We start from the raw sequence: 17,925 nt of genomic DNA on the forward strand, positions 1-17,925 counted from the left end.
AATGGTGGTCCGTTATAAAAATAATTTCCCGTAAGCTTTCCTAAACTTTGATTGAAGAAAAGATATTGCTTGTAGAAACATGCACCAGGGATAACAAATAGAATAAGGGAATGGAGCACTTATTTTGCTACTAAATCTAAAAAAATATACCTGTAAATCGTTGGTGTTACTATAAAAAAGAAGATGTGGTATGATTGCCAATGAGACAACTGTCCACAAGAGACCAAAATGACACAGACATTAACAACTATAGGTCACCGTACGGCCATCAACAATGAGCAAATCCCATACCGCATAGTCAGCTATAAAAGGCCCCGATATGACAATGTAAAACAATTGGGTATTCAAACGAGAAAACTAACGGCCTTATTTATATATAAAAAAAATGAACGAAAAACAAATATGTAACACATAAACAAACGACAATCTCTGAATTACAGGTTCCTGACTTGGGACAAACACATACATAAATAATGTGGCGTGGTTAAACATGTAAGCGGGATCCCAACCCTCAATATACTGTCAATATAAAATATGTATTACCTCTACAAAGTTTTCACAAAATAGTGCATGCTTGTAACACCAATGACACTATTAAGTAACACTATTGACATTTTTAGTTATTGATGTTATGTTATATAATTAAGGATTTTAGATATACTGTTCCCAGATATTATATAATATCTATATTAAGATTTATTCACTTTGAAATCCCGACACAAATAGATGCATGTTTCACAAATTTGTGATTTTTAAACAGAAAGCAGTTTTTGACCACATTTAAAAAAGATCAAGGATTTGTATAGTATAGTCTTACTATACAAATCCTTGAAAAGATTGATACATGGAGAAAAAATTATCACAAAAAAATGTTTTTTTTTTTATTTTGAGTAGCATATGTTATAAGATAAACTTACACTGATGATGTTTATATTTTATATTTTTCATTCTTTTTTAAATTATGGCACAAACAAAATGAGTCTTCCAATTTGAATTTCATTTAAAAAAAGGGAGAGGGTATCAACACAGTGAACAGTGATTTTATCCCATTCTGACATACAAATGGTAATCAGTCGACGTGGCCCTGATTTTGATGGTTGTTCTGAATAAAACGGAGGAAAATATAAACAGGTTAGATGTGTAAGAACTATTTCCGGTTACGGTCTCACTAATTAGCGACAACAAGAATTTTAGCGACAACAAGCGACAACAAGCGACAAGAAGCGACAACAAGAATTATTTTAGCGACAACAAGCGACAAGAAACTATTTAGCGACAATAAAACATATTTTTTTTAATTAAAGTTAATTATTGCAATAAATATTAAAAGAATGTGCAAAAGAAAATAATTTTAGCGACAAGAAAGCTAAAATTGATAGAAAAAAAATATTTTATCATCTATTATGTATAACAGCCAGTATTACGTTTATTTATTGTGTTAATAGATTACTTTTCCTTGTGTTTTAGAACATATTATTTATCTTATAATTTGTTTTTTTAAACTCTTTTCGTGCAATATATATTAAGCTCGCAAAATGAATTATTTGTGCATCATTGTCCTGAAAATATTGACACAAATTGTGAAATACAAAAAACTGAAATCAAACAAGAGGAAAAGAAAATTGAAATGTGAATGTTTTCATCTTTTTATTTGCTTAATTATTGCCTCATTAAACGATATTTATCATGTTTATGCATATTGATTAAAGATGAAAGGAAATTAATGACAATCTTGAGTTTTCAACAGGTGTTCACATTTACAATGATTGTATATTCTGGCGCGTGTAATTGTATAGTCTGACGCGTATACAAAGTTGAAAGTGTTAATTGGATGTTATTGTAGCAATAAAACAGGAGACACACGCCTCGTTAATCTCATTTGATGTTCCACATTGTGTGTACTGTTATTACCTTAGGGTGAAGCCACATCTAATGTTGTTCCTATCAAGAACAATGAATTATACTGTTAGAAAGGAAATTATATTTCATGTTTTTGTTTCAATAAATCCTTCAAAGGAAAGTTGACCTTTTTTTTGTTTTTGTTTCAATTTTATAGAGTGTGCATTTCCTTTGCTCTACCAAGCTGACTGAAGCCATTCAACTTTTATGTTTAGTATAAAGTAAATTGTCAGCATTTCAGTATTATTCTCGCAAAAGTACGTGCTCTGTGCAATTGCTAGAATCTAAAACGCAACTCGCTTTACCTTTGATTAATAAATCAGTTACTTTGTACGTCTTTGATACTGCGCGGTATCAAATGAACCCTTTGGTACAGGGTTTCAATTTCCTTTTGGGCAAGGGAAAAAAGGTTACGACTCGAACTTCGATAAATGCATATTAGAAGTATTATAATTATACTATAGTGGACACGTTGGTTCATGATATCCCTTTGGGCAAGGGTAAATATTGTAACGCACTTATTTTGTCACGTCGCCGTGTCAAACTGAATCCCTTGGGATAAGGGTTTTCCTCTTGGGCAAAGGAAATAGTAAGGGAAGTTATACCCTACAATATTAGTCTTACACTCTAAAAATGGCACACCCATGTGGTAACTGTTCAAAAAACTGCACTCGAATGTGTGTGTTTTGTGAAAAATGTGAAACATGGTTTCACCAGAAATGCCAGAAATTAACAAAAGATCAGTTTCGGATCTTAAGTCAGACTAAAAGCTGTGATTTCATATGTACACAATGTTGTCATACAAAAGATCATAAATTTGACTATGATCTTTCTATAAGTAGATTAGAAGCTTATGCAAGTAAAAATTTGTTGACGGATGGCGTAAATGTAGAGAAAATATTGCTAAGAAAAGAACCACTAACACAAATTATTGGGGAGACAAACCATACATATTCTGCAATGAGCTCTTTGGTTGAAGACAGGGTTTCTAGACAAATATTAAATGAACAAAGCATGATTATTAAAGAAAGAAACCCTGTCCAAGTCTCAACAAATGGCAATTGTCTCTTCAATTCTTTGTCAGTGGACATGTGTGGCAATGAAAGTCTTGCAACAAGACTGAGAGTTTTGACTTGTATAGAGATGGTGTCAAATAAGCTAATTTATGATACATCTAAGCACAATAGACTAGAACTTGTCTCACCATCATATGATGAAGCTTGTAAGGCTGCCGCAAAAAATAGAGCATTTTCGTCCGCATGGACCATTCTTGCCGCAGCGTCGGTATTAGGTTGTCCAATTCAGTCCGTATATCCACCCCGAAATGGGTTTATGGACAAGACAGTCGGTATCTTAAACACCATGTTTGATCCATTGCAAGTTCAGTCAAATGATCCAATTGTTATACTATGGACCAGTTCTGGTCATGGGCGAAGTCCGATATGGACTCCAGATCACTTTGTGCCGCTAGTTAAAGCTAGCCACAATATATCTGTTATTGATATAGACAGTATGCATGACTTTCCTATTCTAGATAGCACAAGAAATGAATCAAATGTGTGTCCAACAATTTTTGATACCACTGTTAAGTCTCTAGATGAATCTTTCGATTCAGTTGATCAAGACAATAAACGCAGTGACACATGTCATGTAGAATTAGATAACTCTTATACTGATGTAAAGGTAGACAGCATATCTTGCAAGCTCGAAGCAAATGAATCAAATGTATCAACTGATTCAAATATTCAAAATGAAAATATAATTAAAAACACTTTAGATGGCAAGTTTCTATCAATTGATCAGATTTTAAATGTGCTGGTAAATGAAAATGTTTCTCATACTGAGATACCACGCTCGGTTAAAGAGAACGAGTACTTTGTGCTAGACAATCAATCAAATATGACTAGGAAAGCTAAGTCTAAGAAAATGGAGTTTTGGGACGATTGTGGAACATGGGATTCCAAATCAACCTCAACTAAAACAACATATTTTGTAGTACAAAATGATAACAATTTGGTTTCTTGTGTTAAAAAGAATGATAAGTACTGTAAAATAATAAAAAAGGAATTTATTCCTTTAGAACCACAACCTGATGATTCTAATTTGTTCATCCTTAAACGGTATTATGCATCTCTAAAAAGAATGAATTCTTACAAAAAAAGAATTAGTTGGTTCGATAAAATGCCTGGCCATTCATTGGAAACAATGAATAAAGCCATAGCAGAGTACATAGGAACTTATCCTATTGAAGTAGTTAACAAGCATGGTAACGCTAAACTGACAAATCAAGAATATATCAGAACATCACCTGATACTAAATCGCAAGTCAGATCAGAAATAGAAGCTGGAAAATCAGTTAAACAAATTTTCACTGATAACTTTGAATCTGAACATCAGCCACGTGACTCAAAATATGTCCAAAACGTTAAATATCATGTTAATAATGAAAAAAATCCTTTCAACAAACAAAATATTGCTGATGATATGCAAACTGTTATTAACATGAATTCTGCCAAGCATCCTTTTTTGAAAGAAATTGTTCAGACCGCAGGCAAACCACCAAGTGTTATCTGCTACACAGATTTCCAAATGAAGCATTTCGCCAGTGCTTGTAAATCTTCAATAATTGGTGTTGACAGAACATTCAATTTGGGCGCCTGCTTTGTCACAACAACTGTTTTCCAGGAAAACAAACTTAAACGCAAAGGGAAAAACACAAACCCAATAATAATGGGACCAATTTATTTGCATTGGGATGGTGCTTGCCACACCTACCAACGTTTTTTTACTCATATTGCCTCAGTGCTTGACACAACAATAAGTGATACCTTGCTTAGTTATAGCAATCTTGTGATTGGTTCAGATGAGGAAAAGGCTTTAGTAAAAGCTATCAAAGACAGTTTCCCAACATCTGAACTCACATTGTGCACAAGGCACTTGAGTGAAAATGTTACAAGGCATTTGAGAACAAAGGTCGGCGTTAATGACAAGAACGCAAAACAAATTTTATCAGACTTATTTGGGGATAACGGTCTGATAGAAGCAGATACGACGGTAGATTTTTCCACTAAGGTTACTGATATTGAAAGAAAATATGAAGACCTCGTTGGTCCATATCTTACGCAAAAAGTTATTCCTACTATAAGGGATTACGTGTACAATGCTCGAAAAACAGAGTCGAGAATTCCATTGCAATGGAAAAACAATAATTGTGAATCAATCAATCACATCTTGAAACTAAATCAAGATTGGAAGCCTGAGAAACTTCCAGAGTTAATTAATAAAATTCACAAAGAAATAAAGTTGCAAGAAAGTCTTGTCAATGGCGCACTTTATGGACATGGAGACTTTGAGCTAAGCTCCTCAGTAAGCCATTTTCAATGCACAAAAGCTCTATGGCAGATTAAATCGGAAAAAGAAAAGGCTTTTGCATTGCAAAAATTCTTGACTCATGGGAGAAAGTTAAACGCAATCCCAGAGTCCACCACTTCAACAGATGGTGGGCTGACAATCCCCAAAACAAGTGCATGTGCACGTAAACCTTGCCAACGGAAACGTATTAAAAATGCTAAAACTACAACTTCAAAAAGGGCAAAAATACAGTGAACCTTAGTGGTAAAAATCTACGGCTTATCAAAATGGGACCACCATGTACAAAATGTATAAATATTATGTTAGATAGGAATGTACATATTACTATATAATGACTAAAAAAAAAAATAAAAAAAAAAAAAAAAAAAAAAAAAAAAATATATGGACCCCAATGTAGAACCACGTCCTCGTCGTGGGGTCTGGAAACACGCTTAAATAATAAAGATGGCAAAGCGTGGCTGAGAGTTCTACAAATAAAGCATCGAATTGACATAACAAGAGTACACTTAGAGCATAGTATTAAGCAAATGAATCAAAATATTATATTCCATTATGCCCGCTCCATATATATCTCCATTCGTTTATTCATACTTTGACTTTGATGAAAACAGATACATACATTATCTTATACATATTCTTCATATTTAAAAATTAAAAAAAGAAGCTCAATCTCTTTCTTCTTCACAAATATTTAATTTCTTCATCTACCAATATACTAATATAAACTTCACAATCTCTTTCTTCCTCACAAATGTTTCCTTTCTTCGTCTATCTATATAATAAAACATTTTAATTAGACATATCTGCTCATATATTAAAAAAAACATTAAATACAAATTTCTTTATATCTAATAAAAAAAAAAATGTTTTATTGTCGCTAAATAGTCTTATTGTCGCTTGTTGTCGCTAAAATAATTCTTGTTGTCGCTTGTTGTCGCTTGTTGTCGCTTGTTGTCGCTTCTTGACGCTTGTTGTCGCTAATTAGTGAGACCCTCCGGTTATGAATGTAAACAATGGACCAGCTGATGACAGATGACAGACAAGAAATACCCTCCGGGAAACTGAGACAGCACAAAGAAACAAGCAGTGACAATGACCAAGATATTGTGAATATAAACGTATGAATTATATTTCTTATTTGCCTTCATTCAAGTGGCAAATAACTCATGCACAATAAACATACATGTATGTTTTGTCAACTTTTGAGGTGTGAACATGGCCAAATTATATTTCCAAAAGTTAATGAACTGTATTAATATTTGTATGCGTCTTAAACCATATCTGCCTTGTTAGAGAATTGATTTCATTTACTTTGGTTTCCCAACCTATATAGAGCTATACTAAACTATCCTTTAGTTGGCCTTTACACAAACTCTATAAGACTATAACCGGTAACCCCCCCCCCCCCCCCCAAACTATCCCGGCATAACCTTAAGCTTCTTACCCTGAATGTTTCCTAACCCTAACACTAACAGTGAAAGGCTAGCACACAGAGACAATCGTTATAACAGGACATACATATATATATAGAGCCTATATATGCATTATGCTGTTATGGTAAAAGACAAGCAAAACTTTCCTATTTATGCACTCAAATGTTAAGGAAATAAAAAGAGGTGGAAAATAGTAAATAGTACAAATATAATTAATGAGGGGGTGTAGGAGGGGTCCTGATCCCGAAATCCAGGGCTTAAAAATACGAAATCCAGAGGTCCCGAAATTCGAAAAAAAAATCTCGAATCCTGAAAGGGTCAATCCCGAAATCCCGAGCTTAAAAACATTCGATCCGGGAGTCCCGATAAAGGTTTTATCCCCCTCATTAATATTTTTTAAGCTCAGGATTTCTGGATTGACCCTTTCGGGAAATTCTTTTTTCGAATCTCAGGATGTCTGGATTTAAATTTATGTAAATTTTGGACCTCGGAATTTTGTGTTTTTAAGCCCGGGATTTCGGGATCAGGACCCCTCCAACCCTCCCCCTCTTATATAAAACAATTTATCTTGTCTTAATATTTGATATCATTCCTCTTTGTAATAGAAGTTTTAATGATAATTTTAAGAATTCTTTTAAGTGTTTTTGCCTTAAGGATGTACTTAGGTGAGGTTTTGGAATTCGTGTCAAATTTTCGGACTCCTTGGTGTTTTTCCATACAAAACAAGGTAAAATATTTTGCCCCATAACACCCATTTATTTTTTCATATAAGACTAAATAGCTCATGAAACGTCATTTACCAAAATTTTAGAAGATTCTTAATTTTCTTTCTTTTGTTTTAAACCCAAATGATACCAATGCAAACATAAGGTAAAAGTACGAGTCAGCCTTTTCCCGCCCTATTTTAAATCTCAAATATCTCGAAAAGGAGTTCCATGACCTATCAATATTTTTAGCTTATTTTTATCCTTAAAGAATGCTCTACAAGCTGATAGGACCAATTTTAAATTCTTGATTTATTAATTTTTACCTAACCTCACCTTAGTACATCCTTAATGTGCATGCACATGTACAATGTATTTTACTTTTTGTTTTCGTATTAATAAACTTTATATCATATTCTTTTAATATTAAATCGACCTCATTGCACTCAATGCCTCTTACCTTAATTATATCCTACATTGCTCATATTATCAATTTATTATTTGTGTATTACTTATAATATTGTGTATTTCACTTATGTTTATATAATCATTGTATGATGTTTTTTTATCTTGCCCAACAAGGGCCCATGATTGGTTTAATAAAATAATGTCTAATGTCTAATGTCTAATGTCTATACATGTATATTATCTTGAAACCTATAATTGAGTGACAGAATTAGACAACATAAACAAATCTGGGATAATGATAGCCCTTATTGCCCTTTAAGGAAGACTTTTAGAAGTCTGTTCCTAGTCCTGATAGTCATAAATTCAAAATTATATCTATGGTTACTATTACAGTCCCATATATATGCACTCTGGTAAAAGTCTTGTTTTATTGGTCTGCTAAGTTATCCTAAGAAACATAGATAATTCAGTTATGAATAGCTGTACTAGTCATGCTAGTGATAGCAATTGGTTTTGATGAGGGCCTTCATATCACATCACATTAAGGGCTAAACTAACCTTGTTTCTCACTTCTTCAACGACAACCACAACTTAGCAATGAATGTAATTTCAACATAAACCAACATAGACACATTTGTGACATACCATTGTATATATATATATATATATTATACAAATATAGCCTGTGTATGAGGTCGATACAAGGATATATTGACCTGAAAGAAGTATATTGACTGAGGACGAAGTCCGAGGTCGATATACTTCTTTGGGTCGATATATCCTGTATTGACCTCATACAAAGGCTATATTTGTTATATTATTAATTTCTGACCATATTTGTATAAAATCGTCATTTAGGTTTGTTGGAATTTTATAGATATTAAATTGCCTCCTTGACAATAACAACATATTAGTTGTTATTTCATTTACTTTTTTTTTTTGGACATCTTATGTATTTGAAGATTTTTTTCATCAAATAATCGATCACAGATTTCATGTGTTCCAAACGTTAAACAATATCCTGAAATTCATTACATGACGTCACAAAGTATATTGGTTTTTCGTCGTATATTGCTATCACGTTGGCGTCGCCGTCGTCGTCGGAATACTTTTAGTTTTCGCACTCTAACTTTAGTAAAAGTGAATGGAAATCTATGAAATTTTAACACAAGGTTTATGACCACAAAAGGAAGGTTGGTATTGATTTTGGGAGTTTTGGTCCCAACATTTTAGGAATTAGGGGCCAAAAAGGGCCCAAATAAGCATTTTCTTGGTTTTCGCACTATAACTTTAGTTTAAGTTAATAGAAATCTATGAAATTTTGACACAAGGTTTATGACCACAAAAGAACGGTTGGGATTGATTTTGGGAGTTTTGGTTTCAACAGTTTAGGAATTAGGGGCCAAAAAAGGGCCCAAATAAGCATTATTCTTGGTTTTCGCACAATAACTTTAGTTTAAGTAAATAGAAATCAATGAAATTTAAACACAATGTTAATGACTACAAAAGGAAGGTTGGTATTGATTTTGGGAGTTTAGGTCCCAACAGTTTAGGAATTTGGGGCCAAAAAGGGACCCAAATAAGCATTTTTCTTGGTTTTCGCACCATAACGTTAGTATAAGTAAATAGAAATCTATGAAATTTAAACACAAGGTTTATGACCATAAAAGGAAGGTTGGTATTGATTTTGGGAGTTTTGGTCCCAACAGAATAAGGGGCCCAAAGGGTCCAAAATTAAACTTTGTTTGATTTCATCAAAATTGAATAATTGGGGTTCTTTGATATGCCGAATCTAACTGTCATGACTGTGTATGTAGATTCTTAACTTTTGGTCCCGTTTTCAAATTGGTCTACATTAAGGTCCAAAGGGTCCAAAATTAAACTTAGTTTGATTTCAACAAAAATTGAATCAGTTAGGTTCTTTGATATGCTGAATCTAAAAATGTACTTAGATTCTTGATTATTGGCCCAGTTTTCAAGTTGGTCCAAATCGGGGTCCAAAATTAAACTTTGTTTGACTTCATCAAAAATTGAATAAATGGGGTTCTTTGATATACCAAATCTAACTGTGTATGTAGATTCTTCATTTTTGGTCCTGTTTTCAAATTGGTCTACACTAAAGTCCAAAGGGTCCAAAATTAAACTTAGTCTGATTTTAACAAAAATTGAAATCTTGGGGTTCTTTGATATGCTGAATCCAAAAATGTACTTAGATTTTTTATTATGGGCCCAGTTTTCAAGTTGGTCCAAATCAGGATCTAAAATTATTATATTAAGTATTGTGCAATAGCAAGTCTTTTCAATTGCACAGTATTGCGCAATGGCAAGAAATATCTAATTGCACAATATTGTGAAATAGCAAATTTTTTTTTAATTAGAGTTATCTTTCTTTGTCCAGAATAGTAAGCAAGAAATATCTAATTGCAAAATATTGTGCAATAGCAAGATTTTTTTTTAATTGGAGTTATCTTTCTTTGTCCAGAATCAACTTAAATCTTTGTTATATACAATATACAATGTATATTCACTTTTTACTACCAACTGATAAATTAAAATAATCTTTACCATTCAGTGATAACAAGCAGTTTTTTTACATCTTAATATTTTATGATGTATTTAAATGAGTAGTTATTGTTGCAAACTCCATTAGAAATTTTAATTGAGATTAGTTTTGGAATAAGGGAAAGGGGGATGTGATTAAAAAAATTGGGTTCAATTTTTCTCATTTGAAATTTCATAAATAAAAAAGAAAATTTCTTCAAACATTTTTTTGAGAGGATTAATATTCAACAGCATAGTGAATTGCTCTAAGAGAAAACAAAAATTTTAAGTTCATTAGAACACATTCATTCTGTGTCAGAAACCTATGCTGTGTCAACTATTTAATCACAATCCAAATTTAGAGCTGAATCCAGCTTGAATGTTGTGTCCATACTTGCCCCAACCGTTCAGGGTTCAACCTCTGCGGTCGTATAAAGCTACGCCCTGCGGAGCATCTGGTTAGATATTCTAAAAATAACCGTGCAATATGCTTTTTGCAGGTCAATATGCGTTTTGCTATCCGCCGTTTTCTCTCTACCTTCGAAAATATAGTTTAACATGTGACTATCCCTAAACGAATCAAATTTGTTAAAATATACGAATTAATAATATATATATATATATATAAAAAGTAATACAACACACCATTAATAATATATACTTACATTTGTCCTTTTAGATGAACTAAATTGCTGATGACATGGAAACGAATGAAAGCCTTGAATTAAGATTGCTCAAGAAGGTTATTAAGGATGGAAATTTTGCTGAGACAAAAAGATATATAACTCAGAAAACATCTTTGAGTAGCTCAGGTATTTGTGAAGCCTTCTTTGAAACTATTAAATCAAAGCAGCAAAAAATATTTGAATATTTTGTTGAAGAAGTAGATTTACTAAATTTAAGGTATTCAGATGAGGAAGGCAGGAGAGCCCTTCATTATGCAGTGGAAGTTGGTAATCTGGATATGGTTAGGATCCTAATGAAACATGGGGCTCCTTTGAATTATTCGGACAACAAAGGGTACCAAGCCATCCATATAGCAACTCAGAATGGAGACACTGATATGTTAAATTTTTTGATCAGCCATGGTGCTAATGTGTCTAGTGCTAAGACATTAAAAGAAGGATACACACCTCTTCATATTGCAGCTTTGTGCAATCAGCCACAGGCGTTAGAGGTGCTTGCTGATCGGGTAGGTTCTTTGAACATTCAGACCAAGCGTCAGTGTGACTGTTTGACATCTTTACATTTAGCTACTAAGAATGAATATGTAGATATTGTCAACATTCTTTGTGAAAAGGGGGCATGTTTAGATTTGGCTAATTTAGATGGGCGTTCACCTTTACATTATGCTGCTGACAGAGGTAATTTAGAAATACTAAAAATTTTATTAAACCATGGAGCATCTATAAAAATTAAAGATTCCAGTAGAAGAAGTATCTTGCAATATGCTGTTTTTTCAAAGTCACCAGAATGTGTTCAGTTGTTAATTGACAAAGGAGCTGATGTGAACAGTGCTGATTTATCAAACCACACACCGTTAGTGTCAGCAGTAACGGTAGGATCAGCTGATATTGTGGAGATCCTTATAAAACATGGGGCTGATGTAAATGTAAGGCCAGGTCATGAGACACCATTGCTATTAGCAGCTTCATCGGGGAATATTGATGTGGCTAGAAAGCTTATTTCTGCTGGTGCAAATTTAAAGGCTGTCAATCGTACAAGGGAAACAGTTCTACATAAATGTCAGAAAGTGCAAAGTAAGTTAAAAGATTGAATATAAACCCTATACAGTCATGACAGTGTTAAGTAGATTTTTTCTGAATTAATTTATTATAACATGCTTGTTTATACATGTATCTATTTAAAGTTGTATCAATTAATTTATTGAAACTACAAAACACAACCTTATTTTGTTATGTTATATTTAAATGTTAAAATTATTGGACATTTTATCCAATTTTCAATGTTTAAGAAGCTATATTCTTTAAAATGTAATTTAGGTTCATATAATATAGAATACACATGTATGAATTTGTTACATTGTATATATTTATATTGTTAGATTATATAATTAAGATGATTTGGACCATTTGGTACAAGTGTATGAGTGCCAATGAGACAATTGTTCATTTAAGTCACAATGTATTGTATATAAAAAAGTTAACAATTGTAGGTTGAAGTACAAAATGGAGCCTTGGCTTCTACTGAATAGTAAGCTATAAAGGACCCCAAAATGACTATTGTAAAACAATTTAAACAGGAAAACCAAATGTCTAATCTATATAAGAAACAAGAAATTCAATCAACTACAACAACAAACCACAACTACTGAACAACAGGCTTCTGAGTTGGGACAGGTGCATAAAAATATTGTTCATTATTTATATTTAAAGAAAGCTTTTATCTTTTGTCAGAGATTGTTTGATTCATCTGAATATATTATGTTGATAAAATTTTAGAATATTAAGGGATGACATAATTTTACATTTGTTTTAATGTTGATATTTATTTAAAGAAGAGAAAAGAGACCAACTGATGGATTTACTAGTACAATCTGGTGCTGATCTGAATGTGGTTGATGCCCAAGGATTCACACCTTTACATACATGTGCATTCCAAACAGCACTGAATAACTTTGCTCTGTCTACCCTGAAGATACTGGTTGAAGCTGGGGCACACTTATCTATTAGAGAAAGGTAATTAAAATTCCAAACTCTCTGTTTTAATTATTTCAGTATAATATCTATATAATAGATATGGGAATACATAATTTAACATTTCCCATATCAATACTATAAATAGACAGTCAGGGTTTCCCCTGGGTCAATTATTTTTTTCGCCACCTCTTTCGCCAAAACAATATATTTTTCGCCACTTTGTTATTTTTTCCGCCATGTAACATTATATATTTTTCGTTCAATTCCCCCCCCCCCCCTAAATAAGATGAGTTTGCCCCATCGTTGTCTATGATTATTCTCTCAAACTTATCTTAGAGTCTACATTGTTACAGTTAAATTGTAATGAATAAACTTTTAACATTTAAATCAATTATCGATATCAAAGGATAAAGTTTTAAATCGGAAATAGTTCTTGCTTTTAATAAATTTTTGTCATAACAACAGTTTTCTTTTCTGTACTATCATTATAAGGAGAGGAGACGTCAAAATTTTGCTTCGAACACGTGCGTCGCAAAGTAGTTAATAAATGATCCTTTTGTGACATGTATATGACGGACACCATTTAACCATATCATAATGTCAACAATACAATTAACACCTTTATTATTTAGTCCTTTGTTGTCGATATCACAATCAGTCGATTATTGATTTTCTGTCAAAATCTAAACGAGTTCAAGGTGAACTCCGAGTATATTGTCTGAACAGGTAAAATCCGAGAAACCCGAAAAAATGTAAATAAACAAGATGGCTGAAAATAAATTGTATATATATTTCTTTCGCCAAATTCTTTCGCCAATGACGAATTTTAATCGCCACAATTATTATTTTTTCGCAAATTGTGAAAATGACGACCGCCAGCGGAAACCCTGTAGACAGTTATCTTACAGGTCTCATCAAGTGGTAGTTGATTCAGGTCACACTTCAATCAATTGCATGGTATTGTCAGGTGTCAGTTTGCCCCTAAAGGGTCTGTCCTTTTGACCATGTCCCTCCTTATATAATATATGAATGACATGCCAGACAACCTTAAAACTCAGGTTTGCTTCCTTTGAGATGATACTATTGTGTAATTTTAAAACATCTCTATCTGACTGTCACACCTTTCATTCAGAATCTATTAGAAATGCTTTAAATTAACTTTTCAAAGTTTACTTTAAAAAAAATAATATAACTGTTCACAAGTAGTTAAGTTTGATGTCTCTATCTGTCTTTTTGTCAAGAATAAAATTACAAAAAAATGTTTACTATTACCTGTAACATACATTGACTTACTTTTCTGAAACTTGTTAGACACATTTGGTCCCAGTATGAGTGAAGAAGTTCTGACTACCCTATAGCTATTTATAGTGTACATTTGTATTTCTATAAACCAACTTTATTTTCATGAGCAATTTATTTTTAGGACTCTGACGAGTACATGTAGATAAATATCGGAAATTTAAGTTGTCACAAATATGATTATCTTTCCTAGTTAACTACATCAAATTAATTTCCACTAAATTAAATTTTCATAAAATGGGCTAGGTTGGCAAAACTAAAAAAACAGTATCTGCTAAAATAAGTTGGTTTTCAGTATGCAATTATGGAAATTAACAGTTAGTAAATGATGAGTACAAAGTAATAGTTAATTTAAGTGAAGGGATAGAACGCATAAAGGAGATTATTATAACAAATCAAACTTGAAGGTCTGAACTTATATGGCATGATAGTGTGATTTCTTTTAAGCAGCAAAAATAATGATAAACTAAAACTAGTTGTTATGTCATAAATATGTGTTTTACTCTTTGGAGAATTAAGTTTTCAGTGCAGATATTCGATCATTTCTATTAAATTCATTCCAAACTGAAATAGACTTTGTACTGTTTAGAGCTTTACATATTGTGTAAATTTTTATTTATTGTTGAAGAAATTATTTTGCGCTCTAGATATCTTTAATTTTGATTAAGTTTTATCAAAGGGTTGCTGTTTTATTGAACTATACCCTTATCTCTTTTTTTTATATAAACAAAAGTGTTAAATACTTCAATCTTGACTTATAGGTGCACTTAAGCTCATTGCTCTAAGAACTATATATTATTAGTCTAATCTGACCTTTACACTTGTTTTTGTTAGCTCTGGTGTAGCATCAAGACACTCTCCTCTTTGTATGTTGGTATGGACAGGATATTTTGAGGCCGGCACATATCTGATTAACAGTGGATGGAATCTTTACCCTGAAACATGGATGTATTTACCAGGGAAAACCCCTGAACAAGACCAGTTTCACCAGTGGATGAGAGATATATGTAAAGAGCCGCCATCATTAATAAGATTATGTAGAGCTTCCATAAGGTATCACTTTATTAGCAGATGCACATTGGGATGTGAAATGTTGAGCTCTATATCAAAATTGGAGTTACCTAGGACTTTAAAAGACTATCTTATGCTGAAGGATTAACCTGGTTGTTATAATCTTACAGGTTATAATTTATAAACAGTGTAAAACAAAAGCAAATGTTCAATCAAATTATTGTTCCTACTTTCACTTTGAAAGATCAAAATTTGTTTAAGGTTCATGATAAGGAATTTCATTATCACATTTGTCATAATTACTTAAGGTAAATTGTTTTTAAGAATCAGGTCTGATCCTCTGGAATTGAGAACAGCCACTTTGAAGGATATTTGCTGTATAATTAAGGTGTAAACATTGTTTTTGTCTGTCTGACAAGACTTGTGTCACAAACTCATCATAGATACCAGGATTACATTTTGTATTTACACCAGACGCATGTTTTGTCTACATAATATGATGCTCCAATCCAAAATAGTTAAAAAGGCACAAATAAAGCACAGAGTTAAGGACCAAAATTCCTAAAAGCTACATTGTATGCCAAATACAGCTAAGGTAATCTATTCCTGAGGTAGAAAAGCCTTATTATTTGAAAAATTCTAAAGTTTTGTAAATAGTTAATTTATAAATATGACCATATCAGTAAAAATTCATGTCATCACAGAATATGGTCTTGACCTCCAGATAGTCATTGTGGTTAGCTTATGAATCCTTACAAAAATCAACATACCAAAATATGGTTGACCTGTCGTAACAAGGGTTATTGAGAAACAATTAAACCGAATCCTTAAAATTTAATCGTAAGTTTATTTGACCACTAGTACTGTATCATGGAAATAAGGTAAAAGTCATATGGCAGATGAACATATACTTCTATTTCAAGATATCTGAAATTGATTATTTTATTTGACCTTAACCTCAGTTTCAGAACTTATTGACCTTTTAACTAATTCAAGTATTAGGGCAAGAGGGACATTTTAGTGTGTCAGCTCCTGTTATTTATTGCCTAGTCATATTTCTAAAAACTCATAACGTAACATTGTTACTCCTTTAGGTGAAAGTTTATCAAGTACAATATATTAACAATATGTATGGACAAACCTACTTATTATGTAACCAAAATAGCTTTGCTATTTAGGGTAATGGTTTGCTTTTTTGTATTTATCAATTTTTTACATGTTATTTATTGATATTAATTTTATGGCCTATTGTTTGTTATCAATTGCTTATTAGTGAATTTTCCTAGTCTGCTTACATTGAATTATTTTTTATTTCAACTACACACCAGAAAAATTTAAAGATGGTGTTTTTAACTGAAGTGTGGGAAAATACTGTTGCAGATAGATTTTTGGGACCAAGAGTACAGTTTGTGAATAGTGTTGTGGATTCATAATTATTCGTTGGATACCAATTTTCTTGGATTTAGTTGGTACAGATGTATCATGAATTTGAATGTTCAAGGAACTTCAATTTTCTTTAGAAATGTATGCATGAATCAAATATCTAAGAAAATGTAATTTTTCCTAAATCCACGAAAATTGGTACCGAAATAAATAGTGAATCGACATTAGATGGGTAATATGTTTAATGCTACATTAGGGTGTAGTCCTTTATTCAAGTTGTTGTCTTTTTTTTTTTTATATATATATTATTGATACGTCATACCAATTTATTTTAGTTTTCCTTTATCTTTTAATGTTTTATTTATTTATTGATTTATTCATTTATATATTAAAATGTATAAAACTTTGGTCTATAAATATGATTTTCAATGTACTATTAGAAAGTTTCAAAGACAACTCTTTTTATTTTCATTTTAAATCATGAGCTTACTTTATAAAAATTAGTAGAAAACAACTATCGGTCACAGTGTATGGCTTCAACAATGATCAAAACAAATACTGTACAGTTAACAATTAAAAAACAAATACGAAAATATGAAAAACAAAGACCACTGAAAAACAGGCTGGAATTCAATGGTTGTATGTTGTTGCTGTATATCATACAGTCACATAGACAATGTGGTAGGGCTGGGTTATACTCAACCTCTGACCTAGGACAGTGAAGAAACTAAAAATCAGTTGAAAAGGGCTAAAGTTATCAGATTGGCTTGAAATGCAAAATACATGATTTACCTGTCTAAAAGTACTCACAGTTATTGAAAACTACTATAAGTTCAAAGCAAAAAATTACAACCTGCTTTCCAGAATCCTTACATAGGAACATCAACATTTTGGTTTTTGTACATAATTATTTTATCAATAGGGATTACCTTTACCAAATTTGGACTGCTAATGCTCAATGGTTAGATAAAGAATTGTAGTGACTTAGGGGTATAAGTTAGACCAGCTATTGATAGACTGACATTTTAGAGATTATTTTTTTTCTTCAAGAAATCATATTTTGAATCCTATGTGTTACAAATGAAAGTTTACCATAGTTGTAATATGGGTATTACATCTGTGAGTTTACAGATCTTGATTCGATAATACCTATGAGTTTGGAAAAAACAATTTTGCTATCATGGTCAATATATGAAAGGTCAGAGTCAGTGCATT

General features: G+C 32.0%; 2 protein-coding genes across 3 annotated transcripts; both read left to right on the top strand.

Moving 5' to 3' along the window:
* Nucleotides 1-1,166: 1,166 nt before the first annotated feature.
* On the top strand, nucleotides 1,167-5,608 carry LOC143064543 (uncharacterized). Its single transcript, XM_076237440.1, has one exon. The coding sequence runs from the start codon at nucleotides 2,533-2,535 to the stop codon at nucleotides 5,503-5,505; it is 2,973 nt and encodes a 990-aa protein (XP_076093555.1). The 5' UTR covers nucleotides 1,167-2,532; the 3' UTR covers nucleotides 5,506-5,608.
* Nucleotides 5,609-6,270: 662 nt separating this feature from the next.
* Nucleotides 6,271-17,127, top strand: LOC143064544 (uncharacterized). Of its 2 annotated transcripts, none has more exons than XM_076237441.1 (4): nucleotides 6,271-6,389; nucleotides 11,037-12,117; nucleotides 12,876-13,056; nucleotides 15,151-17,127. In XM_076237441.1, the coding sequence occupies exons 2-4, from the start codon at nucleotides 11,058-11,060 to the stop codon at nucleotides 15,473-15,475; spliced, it is 1,566 nt and encodes a 521-aa protein (XP_076093556.1). In that variant the 5' UTR covers nucleotides 6,271-6,389; nucleotides 11,037-11,057; the 3' UTR covers nucleotides 15,476-17,127. The 2 variants fall into 2 exon arrangements, with proteins under 2 accessions (XP_076093556.1, XP_076093557.1); XM_076237442.1 differs by having other exon boundaries at nucleotides 6,271-6,377.
* The last annotated feature ends 798 nt before the right edge of the window (nucleotides 17,128-17,925 follow it).

This window comes from Mytilus galloprovincialis, chromosome 2 (genome assembly GCF_965363235.1).
Source record: "Mytilus galloprovincialis chromosome 2, xbMytGall1.hap1.1, whole genome shotgun sequence".
Taxonomy (NCBI): domain Eukaryota; kingdom Metazoa; phylum Mollusca; class Bivalvia; order Mytilida; family Mytilidae; genus Mytilus; species Mytilus galloprovincialis.

What these genes read in the sequence shown, in the direction of transcription:
- LOC143064543 (XM_076237440.1), top strand. Translation starts at nt 2,533, where the DNA reads ATGGCACACCCATGTGGTAACTGTTCAAAAAACTGCACTCGAATGTGT.
- LOC143064544 (XM_076237441.1), top strand. Translation starts at nt 11,058, where the DNA reads ATGGAAACGAATGAAAGCCTTGAATTAAGATTGCTCAAGAAGGTTATT. An exon ending in TAAATGTCAGAAAGTGCAAA is followed by an intron (nt 12,118 to 12,875) that starts GTAAGTTAAAAG and finishes ATTTATTTAAAG; the next exon opens with AAGAGAAAAGAGACCAACTG. An exon ending in CACTTATCTATTAGAGAAAG is followed by an intron (nt 13,057 to 15,150) that starts GTAATTAAAATT and finishes TGTTTTTGTTAG; the next exon opens with CTCTGGTGTAGCATCAAGAC.